The sequence below is a fragment of the Heptranchias perlo genome, unplaced genomic scaffold (genome assembly GCF_035084215.1).
Source record: "Heptranchias perlo isolate sHepPer1 unplaced genomic scaffold, sHepPer1.hap1 HAP1_SCAFFOLD_888, whole genome shotgun sequence".
Taxonomy (NCBI): Eukaryota; Metazoa; Chordata; class Chondrichthyes; order Hexanchiformes; family Hexanchidae; genus Heptranchias; species Heptranchias perlo.
The window spans coordinates 1-21059 of record NW_027139927.1 but is presented as its reverse complement, the minus strand read 5'-3'; the positions used below and the strand labels follow the sequence as shown (position 1 = coordinate 21059).

At 59.5% G+C, this 21059-nt stretch overlaps 1 protein-coding gene across 1 annotated transcript in view; it reads left to right on the top strand.

Annotated features, from left to right (window-relative positions):
• Window positions 1-8884, top strand: part of LOC137319791 (glycogen phosphorylase, muscle form) — a gene marked incomplete at its 3' end in the record, with an annotated part of 44792 nt that extends 35908 nt beyond the window's left edge. Inside the window, exons 12-16 of the mRNA XM_067981723.1 lie at window positions 1547-1661; window positions 3250-3351; window positions 5097-5244; window positions 6731-6789; window positions 8743-8884. Coding sequence (XP_067837824.1) covers window positions 1547-1661; window positions 3250-3351; window positions 5097-5244; window positions 6731-6789; window positions 8743-8884 — 566 coding nt within the window. The remainder of the gene's footprint in view (window positions 1-1546; window positions 1662-3249; window positions 3352-5096; window positions 5245-6730; window positions 6790-8742) is intronic.
• Window positions 8885-21059: the final 12175 nt, after the last annotated feature.

Genomic DNA, 21059 nt, shown 5'->3' with positions numbered 1-21059 from the left:
GTGCTGTCCCTTCCCTGGGAGTGTTTGATGGGACGGTGTAGAGGGAGCTTTACTCTGTATCTAACTTGTGCTGTACCTGCCCTGGGAGTGTTTGATGCCCGATATGGAATGTGTTCCATTCCCCAGCACCGCCCACCCCCCCCCCCAACTTCACTGAAAGAACTTTGTGTTTTCCCGTGTTGGTTTTGAGGAGTTGAAGTCTGTTTCCTGGTAGCAGAGCCACTATCCCAAGTCCCCTAATCCCCCCAGTGTCAGGCTAAATGTGCCGTGATCTAAATCGGTCTCCTGAACGAACGTCGAGGCAGCTGGGCAGCTGAAAAATTGGGGTCAGTGCACGGGTGGGACCAAATCCTGGGCTCGCAGCTGGTCTGACGTGGTTTGTTCTGCTGCTGCTAAGCTTCCATAATAATTAACACCTGCACACCACGAGAGACAGAGCTAAACAGCCCTCTGTTTTGTAAAGAAACAAGTAATTTGGGGGCCGTGTTTTCCGTTTTGGGACTTTCTGATCGAACGATCCAGCTGACCTGGAGGGGAGGGGAGGAGAAGCAACATCAGACGGCCAGGCTGTGTCAGAATGGATCAAACACCTCTATAAGGGTCCCTCATGCAGCCGGTGTGGGTTCCATGTGCGTGGGCCCTGATTTTAACATTAAATTTATGTTTCCTTGTGGGCAAGGAGTGCTTCTCCAGGCCTCCCGAGGAAGCCTTGGGCCTCTTTTTTTTTTGCCCCGGGCTGCTCCCGATTTACCCCCCCGCCAAGAGCTGGACAGGACTCCGGGAAAATGTATGGAAATGAGGCCAATGTCGGCCGGGCCTCTACGTCCCCGGGTTCGCCGCCTGCTTTGGTGCTCGGGAACACCCCCTCTTTCCCCCCCCCCCCCACCCCTTAAAATCGTGGTGCGTGCCTCTGCCCTGCACACCAGCACTCTGGCCTGTTACCCACTGGGCCACATGGGGCTGTGTTGTAATGGCAGCACCCGCTTTAACCCTGAGCCATGCAGAGCAGGAGGTAGCAAGTTCAGTCCTTGGCTGATCTCAGGCTGTGTAGCTGTTTGTGGGAGTGGGGAGGGGCCTTCATTTGGCCTCAGTTCCCCGGAAGCAGGGAAGGGCAGAATATAAAAATCAGCCGGATTTCTACCCAGTGATCCCTGCAACAAAGTATTTATTTAAAAGGCTGCACATAGTGACATTACAAATCCCGGCCAGAATGGAAACGTTTGGGTAATTCCCCCATCCGTCACGCCTGGAGACCGCACTGCTGTCAGTGACTGGGATTGATTTCACGCACATAATTTGTATTGTGTAACTATCCTCCCCTCCCTGCAATTTGCTGGAGAAATAATCCTGCTTTTATCGGGAGACTTTGCTGTAGTTCTGTTTGCTGTAGTTCGTGGAGACTCTGTTTAAATGGACTCTGCTGGCCGTGAGGCGGGGCGTGTTTGGCGGCCGTGAGGCAGGGCGCGTTTGCCGTAAGTCCCGCCCAGCCTCCAAAACACAGTGGTGTCGATGACTCCGTATTTAAAATCACTGCTTCTTCTTCCAGCTTCAAAGATTTCTACGAGAACGAGCCAGAGAAGTTCCAGAACAAGACGAATGGGATCACCCCGCGCCGCTGGCTGGTGCTGTGTAACTCCGGCCTTGCTGACATCATCGCTGAGGTAACCTCCCCCCCCCCCCCCGGACCCTCCGCTCGGCCGGGGTTCAGAGTCGGGGTCTAACTGGGCTCGGGCAACACGGGGCGGAGGCGATGCAAGCTAGGAAGATCTCTGATCCAATTCTCCTGGTTCGGGGAGCTCTGCAGGGGCAGCAATAGTTGGTGGGTGGGGGGAAGGGGGCTGGTTGGAGCTACACTTGACTTGGCTTCAGTCATTCTTGGAGAGATAAATCAACCAGGATTCCCGTTCCTGATCACAATCTCCTCCCTCCTGCCTCCGCCCCCCCCCCCCCCATATCACTGGATGGTGGGTGTTGAGCAAGAGCAAGTTTGGCTGTAAACCCCCCGCGGTTGAATAGCCACTCGGGTCTGCTGACCCCTATGGAACTGTACCCCAGCGGGAGAACGCCCCCTCAAAAGAGAGGCAGGAGATATATGTCTTCGACAAACCTCGCCTCCATTCAGCCCCGGTCTGCTGACTGACAACATTCCCGCACCTTCTCTCTCTCTCCCTCTCTCTCACCCCCTCTCTTCTCCCCCATCCCAATAATCCAGGAACCGTTGCATCCCCTCGTCAGCTGTTCAGTAGCCACCACGCTGCTGATTGGAGAGGTAATCAGAGTGGTTATAGGTTTAACAGCCACTAGATTAGTCCTCCATTTACTTCAGCCTGCAGGCGCCAGCTGTGGGCAGTACAGAAATAAGGGCCTTTCATTTATGTCGTGCCTTTCATGTCCTCTGGACGTCCCATAGAGCTTCACAGCCACTGTGGTAATGTAGGCAAATGCAACAGCCAATTGATTTTTTTTTGTTAGGCAAGGGTATTAATGGTTACGGAACCAAGGCAGGTGGATGGAGTTAGGATACAGACCAGCCCTGATTTCATTGAATAGTGGAACAGGCTGGAGGGGCTGAGTGACCTCCTCCTGTTGCTATGTTCCAGTTTGTGCACAGCAAGCTTCCACAGACACCAGTGTGATAAATGAGCAGGTAGTCTGTTTTTAGATGTTGGTTGAGGGATAAATATTGGCCCAGGACACCGGGGAGAACTCCCTCTGCTCCTCTTCAATTAGTGGCCGTGGGATATTTTGCACCCTGAGAGGGCAGACAGGGCCTCGGTTTAATGTCTCATCCGAAAGACGGCACCTCCGACAGTGCAGCACTCCCTCAGTACTGGCACTGGGAGCGTCGGCCTGGATTATGGGCTCAAGTCTCTGGAGTGAGGCTCGAACCCTCAACCTTCTGACTCCGAGGCGAGAGAGGGAGAGAGAGACCCACTGAGCCACAGTTGACATCTCGGAGGTAGTTTTAACCTAACTCACGGGGTACAAAACCCAGCCCATTATTAAATTCCACTGACTTCAACGGAGAGTGAAATAGGTTGTAAAACCAGCATTGCACCTGATCTCAGTTTTGTTAGGGTAAAACTTCCCCACCCTGGTATCTGCGACTGCAACATTATAATACTCTCGCCAACATTCCCGCTAACCGAATAATACTGCGATTATTCCCTGCTCCTTCTGCACTCCAAGCACGAGGGCCCCCCGCCTGGCAAAGTGAGGCACTGACAGCTCACTCATTTTCCTCCTCAGAAAATTGGTGAAGATTATATCTGCGACCTGGATCAGCTGAAGAAGCTGCTAGCATTTGTTAACGATGAAGGATTCATCCGGGCCGTAGCTAAAGTCAAACAGGTAATCAAACTCTTCTCTCCTTTTTATGTACAAAGGGGCACATTCGAGGCTCAAACTCTTGTGCCTCGGTGAGTCGTAAAGACGTTACTTATATATGTACTTAAAGATAGAAAGAACTTGCATTTCTACAGCACCTTACACGACCTCAGGAATGTCCCAAAGCACTTTACAGCCAATGAAGTACTTTTGAAGTGTAGTCACTGTTGTAATGTAGGAAACGCAGCAGCCAATTTGCACACAGCAAGATCCCACAAACAGCAATGTGATAATGACCAGATCATCTGTTTTAGTGATGTTGGTTGAGGGATAAATATTGGCCCAGGACACCGGGGAGAACTCCCCCTGCTCTTCTTCCAATAGTGGCCGTGGGATCTTTAATGCCCACTTGAGAGGGGCAGACGGGGCCTCAGTTTAACATCTCATCTGAAATCCGACAGTGCAGCACTCCCTCTGTACTGTGGGCCTAGATTATCGGCTCAAGTCTCTGGACTTGAACCCATGACCTTCTGAACGACGAACTCCTATATCTAGGGCATTTTTTTCAAGAGCATTCCGATTGGCCGTGAAAGTTACCGTCTTCATTGTAGATTGTTTTGCAAAAGCTGTGGGATCCGTAGCATAGATTGAAATGCTGTAATACTGCGTAACACCAGAGTTATATCAGCTCACTGAGGACATCTGTCGGCAGATACCTTGCACTGTAATTCTAGGGCATTTCAACACAAGTGCCAGGCAATGACCATCTCCAACAAGAGAGAGTCCAACCACCTCCCCTTGGCATTGGAATTCAGTGGCATTCCCATCGCCAAATCCTCCACCATAAACATCCTGGGGGTCGCCATTGACCAGAAACTCAACCGGACCAGCCACACAAACGCCGTGGCTGCTAGAGCAGGTCAGAGGCTGGGTATTCTGCAGTGAGTGACTCACCTCCTGACTCCCCAAAGCCATCTACAAGGCATAAGTCAGGAGTGTGATGGAATACTCTTCCCTTGCCTGGATGAGTGCAGCTCCAACCATCTCCTAGAAGGACAAGAGCAGCAGGCACATGGGAACAACACCAGCTGCACGTTCCCCTCCAAGTCACACACCATCCCAACTTGGAAATATATCGCCGTTCCTTCATCGTCGCTGGGTCAAAATCCTGGAACTCCCTTCCTAACAGCACTGTGGGAGAACCTTCACCACACGGACTGCAGCGGTTCAAGAAGGCAGCTCACCACCACCTTCTCAAGGGCAATTAGGGATGGGCAATAAATGCCGGCCTCGCCAGCGACACCCACATCCTGATAATGAATAAATGAAACAAAAACTTGGGGCTTTTTTCTCTCGAAAAAGAGAAGACTGAGGGGTGACCTGATCGAGGTCTTCAAGATAATGAAAGGGTTCAGTAGGGTAGACGTAGAGAAGATGTTTCCACTTGTGGGGGAGACCAGAACTAGGGGCCATAAATATAAGATAGTCACTAATAAATCCGATAGGGAATTCAGGAGAAACTTCTTTACCCAGAGAGTGGTGAGAATGTGGAACTCACTCCCACAAGGAGTAGTTGAGGAAAATAGCATAGATACATTTAAGGGGAAGCTGGATAAACACATGAGGGAGAAAGGAATAGAAGGATATGGTGATAGGGTGAGATGAAGTAGGGAGGGAGGAGGCTCGTGTGGAGCAGAAACACCGACCTGTGAACTCTGTGATTTATCGGTGAGTGGGTATGTGAACGGCTCCGGTTTACTGTATTCCAGGAGAATAAGCTGAAGTTCTCGGTGTATCTGGAGAAGGAGTACAAGGTGAAGATTAACCCCAACTCCATGTTCGACGTGCAGGTTAAGCGGATCCACGAGTACAAGCGGCAGCTGCTCAACTGCCTCCACATCATCACCATGTATAACCGTGAGTATCCCCCAGCTCAAAGCTAGCTGATCCAGGGGCCTGCAGGATGGGGCCAAAGGCACCCCGCTCTTCCCTAAATTAAAATACCCCTCCCTGGCCAACCAGCCGTCCATTGCCCTCTGTGTGAATTAATTAGTGGGCCCTTTGATTTTCTCACACCCTAATTCTGTCCCCGTACTCCTCTTCTCTCTGAGGTACCGGCTATTGCCGGTGTCCAGTTCACCGCTCGCTGCCCTTCCTGGGGTTCTGCATTCCCCAAGTGGCCGTTTTTTTTCTCTTGCGCAGCTGGACGGTGAGTGCTGGTGGGCTATTCTACCCCGGGGGACAGCGCACACAATCCCACTGTCCACACGGTGTATCTTCCAACAGTTCTTTTTTTATTCGTTCATGGGATGTGGGCGTCGCTGGCGAGGCCAGCATTTATTGCCCATCCCTAATTGCCCTTGAGAAGGTGGTGGTGAGCCGCCTTCTTGAACCACTGCAGTCCGTGTGGTGAAGGTTCTCCCACAGTGTTGTTAGGAAGGGAGTTCCAGGATTTTGACCCAGCGACGATGAAGGAACGGCGATATATTTCCAAGTCGGGATGGTGTGTGACTTGGAGGGGAACGTGCAGATGGTGTTGTTCCCATGTGCCTGCTGCCCTTGTCCTTCTAGGTGGTGGAGATCGCGGGTTTGGGAGGTGCTGTCGCAGAAGCCTTGGTGAGTTGCTGCAGTGCATCCTGTGGATGGTACACACTGCAGCCACAGTGCACTGGTGGTGAAGGGAGTGAATGTTTAGGGTGGTGGATGGGGTGCCAATCAGGTGGGCTGCTTTGTCCTGGATGGTGTTGAGCTTCTTGAGTGTTGTTGGAGCTGCACTCATCCAAGCAAGTGGAGAGTATTCCATCACACTCCTGACTTGTGCCTTGTAGATGGTGGAAAGTCTTTGGGGAGTCAGGAGGTGAGTCACTCGCCGCAGAATACCCAGCCTCTGAGCTGCTCTTGTAGCCACAGTATTAATATGGCTGATCCAGTTAAGTTTCTTGGGAGAGGGGACAGGAGGAGAGAAAACCGGATTGGCATTTAACTGATCCGAATTTTCCCCGCTGTCGGTGGAATAGCCTGAGTGGCAGCAGTGAAAAGGCAGAGGTTAACTGGCACCACACACGCCCGCACTGAGAGAGCTGTTCCCCTGTCTCTGCCAATGCTGCGGTGAAACTGGCCCCCGCACCATGCAGGAAGGCATCCCCGGAGTATCCCGGCCACCTGCCTCACGCTGAGACGGGCAGGGTAGGGACACTGTGCCCAGCGCAGTCCTAGGGGGCCTGAGCTGGTGCCCTGCTCTTCATGACACGGTTGGGTGGAGTTCCCCACGTACCAACAGGCTGGCTGCAAAAATAAAACTGCTGCTTCAGAGGCTGAAAGACAAGAATGATTGTGGAAAATGGTGATTATGATCTAAAGTGGGTTTTATTGTACCCTCAGTATTGTGTGTTGTGCTTCACAGGAATAAAGAAAGAGCCCAACAAGCAGTACACTCCTCGCACAGTTATGATCGGAGGGAAGGTACGATCCAACCGCAATCTCGTCCTGTCTCTCTTCTGTGTGTTTAGAAAGTGTTGATCAGTGTTTCAGTATAGGAACAGGAGTCGGCCATTCAGCCCCTCGTGCCTGCTCCGCCATTTGATAAGATCATGGCTAATCTGTGATCTAACTCCATATACCTGCCTTTGGCCCATATCCCTTAATACCTTTGGTTGCCAAAAAGCTATCTATCTCAGATTTAAATTTAGCAATTGAGCTAGTATCAATTGCCGTTTGCGGAAGAGAGTGCCAAACTTCTACCACCCTTTGTATGTAGAAATGTTTTCTAATCTCGCTCCTGAAAGGTCTGGCTCTAATTTTTAGACTGTGCCCCCTACTCCTATGTTCCAAATGTCCAGCTTCAGCAGAGGAGCTATCTAATATTCAGCTCCCTGGGATTCAATGCAGTGATCCCTCTCACTACTGAATATAGGTAGTCTTCGCCCTCATCTCTGTATCTAACCCATGCTGTACCTGCCCTGGGAGTGTTTGATGGGACAGTGTAGAGGGAGCTTTACTCTGTATCTAACCCCCTGTACCTGCTCTGGGAGTGTTTGATGGGACAGTGTAGAGGGAGCTTTACTCTGTATCTAACCCCCTGTACCTGCCCTGGGAGTGTTTGATGGGACAGTGTAGAGGGAGCTTTACTCTGTATCTAACCCTGTACCTGCCCTGGGAGTGTTTGATGGGGACAGTGTAGAGGGAGCTTTACTCTGTATCTAACCCGTGCTGTACCTGCCCTGGGAGTGTTTGATGGGACAGTGTAGAGGGAGCTTTACTCTGTATCTAACCCCCTGTACCTGCCCTGGGAGTGTTTGATGGGACAGTGTAGAGGGAGCTTTACTCTGTATCTAACCCGTGCTGTACCTGCCCTGGGAGTGTTTGATGGGACAGTGTAGAGGGAGCTTTACTCTGTATCTAACCCATGCTGTACCTGCCCTGGGAGTGTTTGATGGGACAGTGTAGAGGGAGCTTTACTCTGTATCTAACCCCCTGTACCTCCCTGGGAGTGTTTGATGGGACAGTGTAGAGGGAGCTTTACTCTGTATCTAACCCTGTACCTGCCCTGGGAGTGTTTGATGGGACAGTGTAGAGGGAGCTTTACTCTGTATCTAACCCCCTGTACCTGCTCTGGGAGTGTTTGATGGGACAGTGTAGAGGGAGCTTTACTCTGTATCTAACCCCCTGTACCTGCCCTGGGAGTGTTTGATGGGACAGTGTAGAGGGAGCTTTACTCTGTATCTAACCCTGTACCTGCCCTGGGAGTGTTTGATGGGGACAGTGTAGAGGGAGCTTTACTCTGTATCTAACCCGTGCTGTACCTGCCCTGGGAGTGTTTGATGGGACAGTGTAGAGGGAGCTTTACTCTGTATCTAACCCCCTGTACCTGCCCTGGGAGTGTTTGATGGGACAGTGTAGAGGGAGCTTTACTCTGTATCTAACCCGTGCTGTACCTGCCCTGGGAGTGTTTGATGGGACAGTGTAGAGGGAGCTTTACTCTGTATCTAACCCATGCTGTACCTGCCCTGGGAGTGTTTGATGGGACAGTGTAGAGGGAGCTTTACTCTGTATCTAACCCCCTGTACCTCCCTGGGAGTGTTTGATGGGACAGTGTAGAGGGAGCTTTACTCTGTATCTAACCCTGTACCTGCCCTGGGAGTGTTTGATGGGACAGTGGAGAGGGAGCTTTACTCTGTATCTAACTCTAAACGATGCTGGGTGCGTCGCACCAGCACGAGAGGAGTTGCCGGTGAACAGAAGCAGGCCGTGCTGGGACAGCTCGCTCGCTCTCTCTCTCTGCTCGCTCTGAGGGCGGAGGTACATCCTCCCAGCTCCGTTTCTGTTCTTGTTCAGGTGTAGCTGAGTGCTCTTTGATCCCTGACTCCGTCTCCCTCTCTTTCCCTCTCCCCCTCTCTCTCTCTCTCTCTTTCACAGGCCGCACCGGGATACCACATGGCCAAGCTGATCATCAGACTCATCACGGCGATCGGTGACGTTGTGAACAACGACCCCGTCGTGGGAGATCGGCTGAAGGTCATTTATCTGGAGAACTATCGGGTGTCCCTGGCTGAGAAAGGTTCGAGCCCTCCGTATAGTTGCAGAAAATGGCGCAGTCATTTTTATGGCGCCTTTCACCATCTCAGAACGTCCCAAAGCGCTCTACAGCCAATGGAATAATTTTGAAGCGTGGTCACTGTTGCAGGAAATGCGGCAGCCAATTGCGCACAGCAAGATCCCACAAACAGCAATCAGATAAATCAGCAGATCATGATCAGTGATCGCTTTCCTGCAGCCGCCTGGCTGCAAAATGCATAAGCGCAGGCGTGAGCCGAGATCCGTGTTGGGGGTCGGGGGCGGGGGGGGGGGAGGAGATCAGGCTCGGCTGCGATGCCCTTCATTGTTGAATTGCCAGCTAAAACTTACTTAACAAATGCTTGTGTATATCTCTCTGCGTGTGCATCTCTTTTCCTCTCTCCCTGTATCTGTCTTTGTATCACTCTGCCGATCTGAACCTATATCGGTCGGACTCTCCTCTCCCTCTCTAGACCTCTCTCTGCTTGTGTCTCTGTGTACACGTATTTCTTTATCTCCCTCTCTCTGCCCGAGTTTCTCTGTCTCGTTGCGGACCCGATTGGGGTGGAGATGTTACAGGGCTCCTGCCACTGACACCCTCTGCACTGTGTGAGTTGCTGCCCTGCCTCGGTTGCCCATTACCCATGTCTCTCTCACAAATCTCTTTCTCCCCTCTCTTTCTCTTTTCCCCTCTCTCTCTCCTGCTCTCGTGCTCTCTCTCTCTCTCTCTCTTTCCTGCTCCCGCGCTCTCACTCTCTCTCTCTCTGTCCCTCCTGCTCGCGCTCGCTCGCTCTCTCTCGCTCGCGCTCTCTCTCCTGCTTGCGCGCGCTCTCTCTCTCTCCTGGCTTGCTGTCTCCCTCTCTCCTGCTCGCTCTCGCTCACGCTCACTCTCTCTCTCTCCTGCTCGTGTGCTCTCTCTCTCTCCTGCTAGCGCGCGCTCTCTCTCTCCTGCTTGCTTGCTTTCTCTCTCTCTCCTGCTCTCTCGCGCTCTCTCTCTCTATACTCTCTCTCTCTCTTGCTCTCGCTCGCTCGCTCTCTCTCGCTCTTGCTCTCGCTCTCGCTCTCTCCTGCTCGCTCTCTCTCTCTCTCCTGCTCGCGCTCTCTCTCTCTCCTGCTCGCGCGCTCTCTCTCTCTCCTGCTCGCGCGCTCTCTCTCTCTCCTGCTCGTGTGCTCTCTCTCCTGCTAGCGCGCGCTCTCTCTCTCCTGCTTGCTTGCTTTCTCTCTCTCTCCTGCTCTCTCGCGCTCTCTCTCTCTATACTCTCTCTCTCTCTTGCTCTCTCTCGCTCTTGCTCTCGCTCTCGCTCTCTCCTGCTCGCTCTCTCTCTCTCTCCTGCTCGCGCTCTCTCTCTCTCCTGCTCGCGCGCTCTCTCTCTCTCCTGCTCGCGCGCTCTCTCTCTCTCCTGCTCGCGCGCTCTCTCTCTCTCCTGCTCGCGCGCTCTCTCTCTCTCTCCTGCTCGCGCGCTCTCTCTCTCTCCTGCTCGCGCGCTCTCTCTCTCTCCTGCTCGCGCGCTCTCTCTCTCTCCTGCTCGCGCGCTCTCTCTCTCTCCTGCTCGCGCGCTCTCTCTCTCTCCTGCTCGCGCGCTCTCTCTCTCTCTCCTGCTCGCGCGCTCTCTCTCTCTCCTGCTCGCGCGCTCTCTCTCTCTCTCTCTCCTGCTCGCGCGCTCTCTCTCTCTCTCTCCTGCTCGCGCGCTCTCTCTCTCTCTCTCCTGCTCGCGCGCTCTCTCTCTCTCTCCTGCTCGCGCGCTCTCTCTCTCTCCTGCTCGCGCGCTCTCTCTCTCCTGCTCGCGCGCTCTCTCTCTCCTGCTCGCGCGCTCTCTCTCTCTCCTGCTCGCGCGCTCTCTCTCTCTCCTGCTCGCGCGCTCTCTCTCTCTCCTGCTCGCGCGCTCTCTCTCTCTCCTGCTCGCGCGCTCTCTCTCTCTCCTGCTCGCGCGCTCTCTCTCCTGCTCGCGCGCTCTCTCTCCTGTTCGCGCGCTCTCTCTCCTGCTCGCGCGCTCTCTCTCCTGCTCGCGCGCTCTCTCTCTCCTGCTCGCGCGCTCTCTCTCCTGCTCGCGCGCTCTCTCTCCTGCTCGCGCGCTCTCTCTCTCCTGCTCGCGCGCTCTCTCTCTCTCCTGCTCGCGCGCTCACTCTCCTGCTCGCGCGCTCTCTCTCCTGCTCGCGCGCTCTCTCTCTCTCCTGCTCGCGCGCTCTCTCTCTCTCCTGCTCGCGCGCTCTCTCTCTCTCCTGCTCGCGCGCTCTCTCTCTCTCCTGCTCGCGCGCTCTCTCTCTCTCCTGCTCGCGCGCTCTCTCTCTCTCCTGCTCGCGCGCTCTCTCTCTCTCCTGCTCGCGCGCTCTCTCTCTCTCCTGCTCGCGCGCTCTCTCTCTCTCCTGCTCGCGCGCTCTCTCTCTCTCTCCTGCTCGCGCGCTCTCTCTCTCTCTCCTGCTCGCGCGCTCTCTCTCTCTCTCCTGCTCGCGCGCTCTCTCTCTCTCCTGCTCGCGCGCTCTCTCTCTCTCCTGCTCGCGCGCTCTCTCTCTCTCCTGCTCGCGCGCTCTCTCTCTCTCCTGCTCGCGCGCTCTCTCTCTCTCCTGCTCGCGCGCTCTCTCTCTCTCCTGCTCGCGCGCTCTCTCTCTCTCCTGCTCGCGCGCTCTCTCTCTCTCCTGCTCGCGCGCTCTCTCTCTCTCCTGCTCGCGCGCTCTCTCTCTCTCCTGCTCGCGCGCTCTCTCTCTCTCCTGCTCGCGCGCTCTCTCTCTCTCCTGCTCGCGCGCTCTCTCTCTCCTGCTCGCGCGCTCTCTCTCTCCTGCTCGCGCGCTCTCTCTCTCCTGCTCGCGCGCTCTCTCTCTCCTGCTCGCGCGCTCTCTCTCTCCTGCTCGCGCGCTCTCTCTCTCCTGCTCGCGCGCTCTCTCTCTCCTGCTCGCGCGCTCTCTCTCTCCTGCTCGCGCGCTCTCTCTCTCCTGCTCGCGCGCTCTCTCTCTCTCCTGCTCGCGCGCTCTCTCTCTCCTGCTCGCGCGCTCTCTCTCTCCTGCTCGCGCGCTCTCTCTCTCCTGCTCGCGCTCTCTCTCTCTATACTCTCTCTCTCTCTTGCTCTCGCTCGCTCGCTCTCTCTCGCTCTTGCTCTCGCTCTCGCTCTCTCCTGCTCGCTCTCTCTCTCTCTCCTGCTCGCGCTCTCTCTCTCTCCTGCTCGCGCGCTCTCTCTCTCCCCTGCTCGCGCGCTCTCTCTCTCTCCTGCTCGCGCGATCTCTCTCTCTCCTGCTCGCGCGATCTCTCTCTCTCCTGCTCGCGCGATCTCTCTCTCTCCTGCTCGCGCGCTCTCTCTCTCTCCTGCTCGCGCGCTCTCTCTCTCTACTGCTCGCGCGCTCTCTCTCTCTCCTGCTCGCGCGCTCTCTCTCTCTCTCTCTCCTGCTCGCGCGCTCTCTCTCCTGCTCGCGCGCTCTCTCTCTCTCTCTCCTGCTCGCGCGCTCTCTCTCTCTCCTGCTCGCGCGCTCTCTCTCTCCTGCTCGCGCGCTCTCTCTCTCTCCTGCTCGCGCGCTCTCTCTCTCTCCTGCTCGCGCGCTCTCTCTCTCTCCTGCTCGCGCGCTCTCTCTCTCTCCTGCTCGCGCGCTCTCTCTCTCTCCTGCTCGCGCGCTCTCTCTCTCTCCTGCTCGCGCGCTCTCTCTCTCTCCTGCTCGCGCGCTCTCTCTCTCTCCTGCTCGCGCGCTCTCTCTCTCCTGCTCGCGCGCTCTCTCTCTCTCCTGCTCGCGCGCTCTCTCTCTCTCCTGCTCGCGCGCTCTCTCTCTCTCCTGCTCGCGCGCTCTCTCTCTCTCCTGCTCGCGCGCTCTCTCTCTCTCCTGCTCGCGCTCTCTCTCTCTCTCCTGCTCGCGCGCTCTCTCTCTCTCCTGCTCGCGCGCTCTCTCTCTCTCCTGCTCGCGCGCTCTCTCTCTCTCTCCTGCTCGCGCGCTCTCTCTCTCTCCTGCTCGCGCGCTCTCTCTCTCTCCTGCTCGCGCGCTCTCTCTCTCTCCTGCTCGCGCGCTCTCTCTCTCTCCTGCTCGCGCGCTCTCTCTCTCTCCTGCTCGCGCGCTCTCTCTCTCTCCTGCTCGCGCGCTCTCTCTCTCTCCTGCTCGCGCGCTCTCTCTCTCTCCTGCTCGCGCGCGCTCTCTCTCCTGCTCGCGCGCTCTCTCTCTCCTGCTCGCGCGCTCTCTCTCTCCTGCTCGCGCGCTCTCTCTCTCCTGCTCGCGCGCTCTCTCTCTCTCTCCTGCTCGTGCGCTCTCTCTCTCCTGCTCGCGCGCTCTCTCTCTCCTGCTCGCGCGCTCTCTCTCTCCTGCTCGCGCGCTCTCTCTCTCCTGCTCGCGCGCTCTCTCTCTCCTGCTCGCGCGCTCTCTCTCTCCTGCTCGCGCGCTCTCTCTCTCCTGCTCGCGCGCTCTCTCTCTCCTGCTCGCGCGCTCTCTCTCTCCTGCTCGCGCGCTCTCTCTCTCCTGCTCGCGCGCTCTCTCACTCCTGCTCGCGCTCTCTCTCTCTATACTCTCTCTCTCTCTTGCTCTCGCTCGCTCGCTCTCTCTCGCTTTTGCTCTCGCTCTCGCTCTCTCCTGCTCGCGCTCTCTCTCTCTCCTGCTCGCGCTCTCTCTCTCTCCTGCTCGCGCTCTCTCTCTCTCCTGCTCGCGCTCTCTCTCTCTCCTGCTCGCGCGCTCTCTCTCTCTCCTGCTCGCGCGCTCTCTCTCTCTCCTGCTCGTGTGCTCTCTCTCCTGCTAGCGCGCGCTCTCTCTCTCCTGCTTGCTTGCTTTCTCTCTCTCTCCTGCTCTCTCGCGCTCTCTCTCTCTCTATACTCTCTCTCTCTTGCTCTCGCTCGCTCGCTCTCCTCTCGCTCTTGCTCTCGCTCTCGCTCTCTCCTGCTCGCTCTCTCTCTCTCTCCTGCTCGCGCTCTCTCTCTCTCCTGCTCGCGCGCTCTCTCTCTCTCCTGCTCGCGCGCGCTCTCTCTCTCCTGCTCGCGCGCTCTCTCTCTCTCCTGCTCGCGCGCTCTCTCTCTCTCCTGCTCGCGCGCTCTCTCTCTCTCCTGCTCGCGCGCTCTCTCTCTCTCCTGCTCGCGCGCTCTCTCTCTCTCTCTCCTGCTCGCGCGCTCTCTCTCTCTCTCTCCTGCTCGCGCGCTCTCTCTCTCTCTCCTGCTCGCGCGCTCTCTCTCTCTCCTGCTCGCGCGCTCTCTCTCTCCTGCTCGCGCGCTCTCTCTCTCTCCTGCTCGCGCGCTCTCTCTCTCTCCTGCTCGCGCGCTCTCTCTCTCTCCTGCTCGCGCGCTCTCTCTCTCTCCTGCTCGCGCGCTCTCTCTCTCTCCTGCTCGCGCGCTCTCTCTCTCTCCTGCTCGCGCGCTCTCTCTCCTGCTCGCGCGCTCTCTCTCCTGCTCGCGCGCTCTCTCTCCTGCTCGCGCGCTCTCTCTTTCTCCTGCTCGCGCGCTCTCTCTCTCTCTCCTGCTCGCGCGCTCTCTCTCTCTCCTGCTCGCGCGCGCTCTCTCTCTCCTGCTCGCGCGCTCTCTCTCTCTCCTGCTCGCGCGCTCTCTCTCTCTCCTGCTCGCGCGCTCTCTCTCTCTCCTGCTCGCGCGCTCTCTCTCTCTCCTGCTCGCGCGCTCTCTCTCCTGCTCGCGCGCTCTCTCTCCTGCTCGCGCGCTCTCTCTCCTGCTCGCGCGCTCTCTCTTTCTCCTGCTCGCGCGCTCTCTCTCTCTCTCCTGCTCGCGCGCTCTCTCTCTCTCCTGCTCGCGCGCGCTCTCTCTCTCCTGCTCGCGCGCTCTCTCTCTCTCCTGCTCGCGCGCTCTCTCTCTCTCCTGCTCGCGCGCTCTCTCTCTCTCCTGCTCGCGCGCTCTCTCTCTCTCCTGCTCGCGCGCTCTCTCTCTCTCCTGCTCGCGCGCTCTCTCTCCTGCTCGCGCGCTCTCTCTCTCTCCTGCTCGCGCGCTCTCTCTCTCTCTCCTGCTCGCGCGCTCTCTCTCTCTCCTGCTCGCGCGCTCTCTCTCTCTCCTGCTCGCGCGCTCTCTCTCTCTCCTGCTCGCGCGCTCTCTCTCTCTCTCCTGCTCGCGCGCTCTCTCTCTCTCCTGCTCGCGCGCTCTCTCTCTCTCCTGCTCGCGCGCTCTCTCTCTCTCCTGCTCGCGCGCTCTCTCTCTCTCCTGCTCGCGCGCTCTCTCTCTCTCCTGCTCGCGCGCTCTCTCTCTCTCCTGCTCGCGCGCTCTCTCTCTCTCCTGCTCGCGCGCTCTCTCTCTCTCCTGCTCGCGCGCTCTCTCTCTCTCCTGCTCGCGCGCTCTCTCTCTCTCTCTCCTGCTCGCGCGCTCTCTCTCTCTCCTGCTCGCGCGCTCTCTCTCTCTCCTGCTCGCGCGCTCTCTCTCTCTCCTGCTCGCGCGCTCTCTCTCTCTCCTGCTCGCGCGCTCTCTCTCTCTCCTGCTCGCGCGCTCTCTCTCTCTCCTGCTCGCGCGCTCTCTCTCTCTCCTGCTCGCGCGCTCTCTCTCTCTCCTGCTCGCGCGCTCTCTCTCTCCTGCTCGCGCGCTCTCTCTCTCTCCTGCTCGCGCGCTCTCTCTCTCTCCTGCTCGCGCGCTCTCTCTCTCTCCTGCTCGCGCGCTCTCTCTCTCTCCTGCTCGCGCGCTCTCTCTCTCTCCTGCTCGCGCGCTCTCTCTCTCTCCTGCTCGCGCGCTCTCTCTCTCTCCTGCTCGCGCGCTCTCTGTCTCTCCTGCTCGCGCGCTCTCTCTCTCTCTCTCCTGCTCGCGCGCTCTCTCTCTCTCTCTCCTGCTCGCGCGCTCTCTCTCTCTCTCTCCTGCTCGCGCGCTCTCTCTCTCTCTCCTGCTCGCGCGCTCTCTCTCTCTCTCCTGCTCGCGCGCGCTCTCTCTCTCTCCTGCTCGCGCGCTCTCTCTCTCTCCTGCTCGCGCGCTCTCTCTCTCTCCTGCTCGCGCGCTCTCTCTCTCTCCTGCTCGCGCGCGCTCTCTCTCTCTCCTGCTCGCGCGCTCTCTCTCTCTCTCCTGCTCGTGCGCTCTCTCTCTCTCCTGCTCGCGCGCTCTCTCTCTCTCTCTCCTGCTCGCGCGCTCTCTCTCTCTCTCCTGCTCGCGCGCGCTCTCTCTCTCTCCTGCTCGCGCTCTCTCTCTCTGCTCGCGCTCTCTCTCTCTCTCCTGCTCGCGCGCACTCTCTCTCTCTCTCTCTCTCCTGCTCGCGCGCACTCTCTCTCTCCTGCTCGCACGCTCTCTCTCTCCTGCTCGCGCGCTCTCTCTCTCCTGCTCGCGCGCTCTCTCTCCTGCTCGCGCGCGCTCTCTCTCCTGCTCGCGCGCTCTCTCTCCTGCTCGCGCGCTCTCTCTCCTGCTCGCGCGCGCTCTCTCTCCTGCTCGCGCGCGCTCTCTCTCCTGCTCGCGCGCTCTCTCTCTCCTGCTCGCGCGCTCTCTCTCTCCTGCTCGCGCGCTCTCTCTCTCCTGCTCGCGCGCTCTCTCTCTCTCTCCTGCTCGTGCGCTCTCTCTCTCCTGCTCGCGCGCTCTCTCTCTCCTGCTCGCGCGCTCTCTCTCTCCTGCTCGCGCGCTCTCTCTCTCCTGCTCGCGCGCTCTCTCTCTCCTGCTCGCGCGCTCTCTCTCTCCTGCTCGCGCGCTCTCTCTCTCCTGCTCGCGCGCTCTCTCTCTCCTGCTCGCGCGCTCTCTCTCTCCTGCTCGCGCGCTCTCTCACTCCTGCTCGCGCTCTCTCTCTCTATACTCTCTCTCTCTCTTGCTCTCGCTCGCTCGCTCTCTCTCGCTTTTGCTCTCGCTCTCGCTCTCTCCTGCTCGCGCTCTCTCTCTCTCCTGCTCGCGCTCTCTCTCTCTCCTGCTCGCGCTCTCTCTCTCTCCTGCTCGCGCTCTCTCTCTCTCCTGCTCGCGCGCTCTCTCTCTCTCCTGCTCGCGCGCTCTCTCTCTCTCCTGCTCGCGCGCTCTCTCTCTCTCCTGCTCGTGTGCTCTCTCTCCTGCTAGCGCGCGCTCTCTCTCTCCTGCTTGCTTGCTTTCTCTCTCTCTCCTGCTCTCTCGCGCTCTCTCTCTCTCTATACTCTCTCTCTCTTGCTCTCGCTCGCTCGCTCTCTCTCGCTCTTGCTCTCGCTCTCGCTCTCTCCTGCTCGCTCTCTCTCTCTCTCCTGCTCGCGCTCTCTCTCTCTCCTGCTCGCGCGCTCTCTCTCTCTCCTGCTCGCGCGCGCTCTCTCTCTCCTGCTCGCGCGCTCTCTCTCTCTCCTGCTCGCGCGCTCTCTCTCTCTCCTGCTCGCGCGCTCTCTCTCTCTCCTGCTCGCGCGCTCTCTCTCTCTCTCTCCTGCTCGCGCGCTCTCTCTCTCTCTCTCCTGCTCGCGCGCTCTCTCTCTCTCTCCTGCTCGCGCGCTCTCTCTCTCTCCTGCTCGCGCGCTCTCTCTCTCCTGCTCGCGCGCTCTCTCTCTCTCCTGCTCGCGCGCTCTCTCTCTCTCCTGCTCGCGCGCTCTCTCTCTCTCCTGCTCGCGCGCTCTCTCTCTCTCCTGCTCGCGCGCTCTCTCTCTCTCCTGCTCGCGCGCTCTCTCTCTCTCCTGCTCGCGCGCTCTCTCTCTCTCCTGCTCGCTCTCTCTCTCTCCTGCTCGCGCGCTCTCTCTCCTGCTCGCGCGCTCTCTCTCCTGCTCGCGCGCTCTCTCTCCTGCTCGCGCGCTCTCTCTCCTGCTCGCGCGCTCTCTCTTTCTCCTGCTCGCGCGCTCTCTCTCTCTCTCCTGCTCGCGCGCTCTCTCTCTCTCCTGCTCGCGCGCGCTCTCTCTCTCCTGCTCGCGCGCTCTCTCTCTCTCTCCTGCTCGCGCGCTCTCTCTCTCTCCTGCTCGCGCGCTCTCTCTCTCTCCTGCTCGCGCGCTCTCTCTCTCTCCTGCTCGCGCGCTCTCTCTCTCTCCTGCTCGCGCGCTCTCTCTCCTGCTCGCGCGCTCTCTCTCTCTCCCGCTCGCGCGCTCTCTCTCTCTCTCCTGCTCGCGCGCTCTCTCTCTCTCCTGCTCGCGCGCTCTCTCTCTCTCCTGCTCGCGCGCTCTCTCTCTCTCCTGCTCGCGCGCTCTCTCTCTCTCTCCTGCTCGCGCGCTCTCTCTCTCTCCTGCTCGCGCGCTCTCTCTCTCTCCTGCTCGCGCGCTCTCTCTCTCTCCTGCTCGCGCGCTCTCTCTCTCTCCTGCTCGCGCGCTCTCTCTCTCTCCTGCTCGCGCGCTCTCTCTCTCTCCTGCTCGCGCGCTCTCTCTCTCTCCTGCTCGCGCGCTCTCTCTCTCTCCTGCTCGCGCGCTCTCTCTCTCTCCTGCTCGCGCGCTCTCTCTCTCTCTCCTGCTCGCGCGCTCTCTCTCTCTCCTGCTCGCGCGCTCTCTCTCTCTCCTGCTCGCGCGCTCTCTCTCTCTCCTGCTCGCGCGCTCTCTCTCTCTCCTGCTCGCGCGCTCTCTCTCTCTCCTGCTCGCGCGCTCTCTCTCTCTCCTGCTCGCGCGCTCTCTCTCTCTCCTGCTCGCGCGCTCTCTCTCTCTCCTGCTCGCGCGCTCTCTCTCTCTCCTGCTCGCGCGCTCTCTCTCTCTCCTGCTCGCGCGCTCTCTCTCTCCTGCTCGCGCGCTCTCTCTCTCTCCTGCTCGCGCGCTCTCTCTCTCTCCTGCTCGCGCGCTCTCTCTCTCTCCTGCTCGCGCGCTCTCTCTCTCTCCTGCTCGCGCGCTCTCTCTCTCTCCTGCTCGCGCGCTCTCTCTCTCTCCTGCTCGCGCGCTCTCTCTCTCTCCTGCTCGCGCGCTCTCTGTCTCTCCTGCTCGCGCGCTCTCTCTCTCTCTCTCCTGCTCGCGCGCTCTCTCTCTCTCTCTCCTGCTCGCGCGCTCTCTCTCTCTCTCTCCTGCTCGCGCGCTCTCTCTCTCTCTCCTGCTCGCGCGCTCTCTCTCTCTCTCCTGCTCGCGCGCGCTCTCTCTCTCTCCTGCTCGCGCGCTCTCTCTCTCTCCTGCTCGCGCGCTCTCTCTCTCTCCTGCTCGCGCGCTCTCTCTCTCTCCTGCTCGCGCGCTCTCTCTCTCTCCTGCTCGCGCGCTCTCTCTCTCTCTCTCCTGCTCGTGCGCTCTCTCTCTCTCCTGCTCGCGCGCTCTCTCTCTCTCTCTCCTGCTCGCGCGCTCTCTCTCTCTCTCCTGCTCGCGCGCGCTCTCTCTCTCTCCTGCTCGCGCTCTCTCTCCTGCTCGCGCTCTCTCTCTCTCTCCTGCTCGCGCGCACTCTCTCTCTCTCTCTCTCTCTGCTCGCGCGCACTCTCTCTCTCCTGCTCGCGCGCTCTCTCTCTCCTGCTCGCGCTCTCTCTCTCTCTCCTGCTCGCGCTCTCTCTCTCTCTCCTGCTCGCGCGCTCTCTCTCTCTCCTGCTCGCGCGCTCTCTCTCTCTCCTGCTCGCGCGCTCTCTCTCTCTCTCCTGCTCGTGCGCTCTCTCTCTCTCCTCGCGCGCTCTCTCTCTCTCTCTCCTGCTCGCGCGCTCTCTCTCTCTCTCCTGCTCGCGCGCGCTCTCTCTCTCTCCTGCTCGCGCTCTCTCTCCTGCTCGCGCTCCTCTCTCTCTCTCCTGCTCGCGCGCACTCTCTCTCTCTCACTCTCTCTCCTGCTCGCGCGCACTCTCTCTCTCCTGCTCGCGCGCTCTCTCTCTCCTGCTCGCGCTCTCTCTCTCTCTCCTGCTCGCGCTCTCTCTCTCTCTCCTGCTCGCGCGCTCTCTCTCTCTCCTGCTCGCGCGCTCTCTCTCTCTCCTGCTCGCGCGCTCTCTCTCTCTCCTGCTCGCGCGCTCTCTCTCTCTCCTGCTCGCGCGCTCTCTCTCTCTCCTGCTCGCGCGCTCTCTCTCTCTCCTGCTCGCGCGCTCTCTCTCTCTCCTGCTCGCGCGCTCTCTCTCTCTCCTGCTCGCGCGCTCTCTCTCTCTCCTGCTCGCGCGCTCTCTTTCTCTCTCTCCTGCTCGCGCGCTCTCTCTCTCTCTCTCCTGCTCGCGCGCTCTCTCTCTCCTGCTCGCGCGCTCTCTCTCTCCTGCTCGCGCGCTCTCTCTCTCCTGCTCGCGCGCTCTCTCTCTCCTGCTCGCGCGCTCTCTCTCTCCTGCTCGCGCGCTCTCTCTCTCCTGCTCGCGCGCTCTCTCTCTGCTCGCTCGCTCGCTCTCTCTCTCTCCTCGCTCGCTCGCGCCCTCTCTCTCTCCTCGCTCGCTCGCGCCCTCTCTCTCTCCTCGCTCGCTCGCTCGCTCTCTCTCTCCTCGCTCGCTCGCTCTCTCCTCGCTCGCTCGCTCTCTCTCTCCTCGCTCGCTCGCGCCTCTCTCTCTCCTCGCTCGCGCCCTCTCTCTCTCCTCGCTCGCGCCTCTCTCCTCGCTCGCTCGCGCCTCTCTCCTCGCTCGCTCGCGCCTCTCTCTCGCTCGCTCGCGCCCTCTCTCCTCGCTCGCTCGCGCCTCTCTCTCTCCTCGCTCGCTCGCGCCCTCTCTCTCTCCTCGCTCGCTCGCGCCCTCTCTCTCTCGCTCGCTCGCTCGCGCCCTCTCTCTCTCCTCGCTCGCTCGCGCCCTCTCTCTCCTCGCTCGCTCGCGCCCTCTCTCTCTCCTCGCTCGCTCGCGCCCTCTCTCTCTCCTCGCTCGCGCCTCTCTCTCGCTCGCTCGCGCCTCTCTCTCTCCTCGCTCGCTCGCGCCCTCTCTCTCTCCTCGCTCGCTCGCGCCCTCTCTCTCTCCTCGCTCGCTCGCGCCCTCTCTCTCTCCTCGCTCGCTCGCGCCCTCTCTCTCTCCTCGCTCGCTCGCGCCCTCTCTCTCTCCTCGCTCGCTCGCGCCCTCTCTCTCCTCGCTCGCGCCCTCTCTCTCTCCTCGCTCGCGCCCTCTCTCTCCTCGCTCGCGCCCTCTCTCTCCTCGCTCGCGCCCTCTCTCTCCTCGCTCGCGCCTCTCTCTCTCTCCTCGCTCGCGCCCTCTCTCTCTCCTCGCTCGCTCGCGCCCTCTCTCTCTCCTCGCTCGCTCGCGCCCTCTCTCTCTCCTCGCTCGCTCGCGCCCTCTCTCTCTCCTCGCTCGCTCGCGCCCTCTCTCTCTCCTCGCTCGCTCGCGCCCTCTCTCTCTCCTCGCTCGCTCGCGCCCTCTCTCTCTCCTCGCTCGCTGCGCCCTCTCTCTCTCCTCGCTCGCGCGCCCTCTCTCTCTCCTGCTCTCGCGCGCGCTCTCTCTCTCCTGCTCTCGCGCGCGCTCTCTCTCTCCTGCTCTCGCGCGCGCTCTCACTCTTTCCTGCTCTCGCGCGCGCTCTCTTTCTCCTGCTCTCGCGCGCGCTCTCTCTCTCCTGCTCTCGCGCGCGCTCTCTA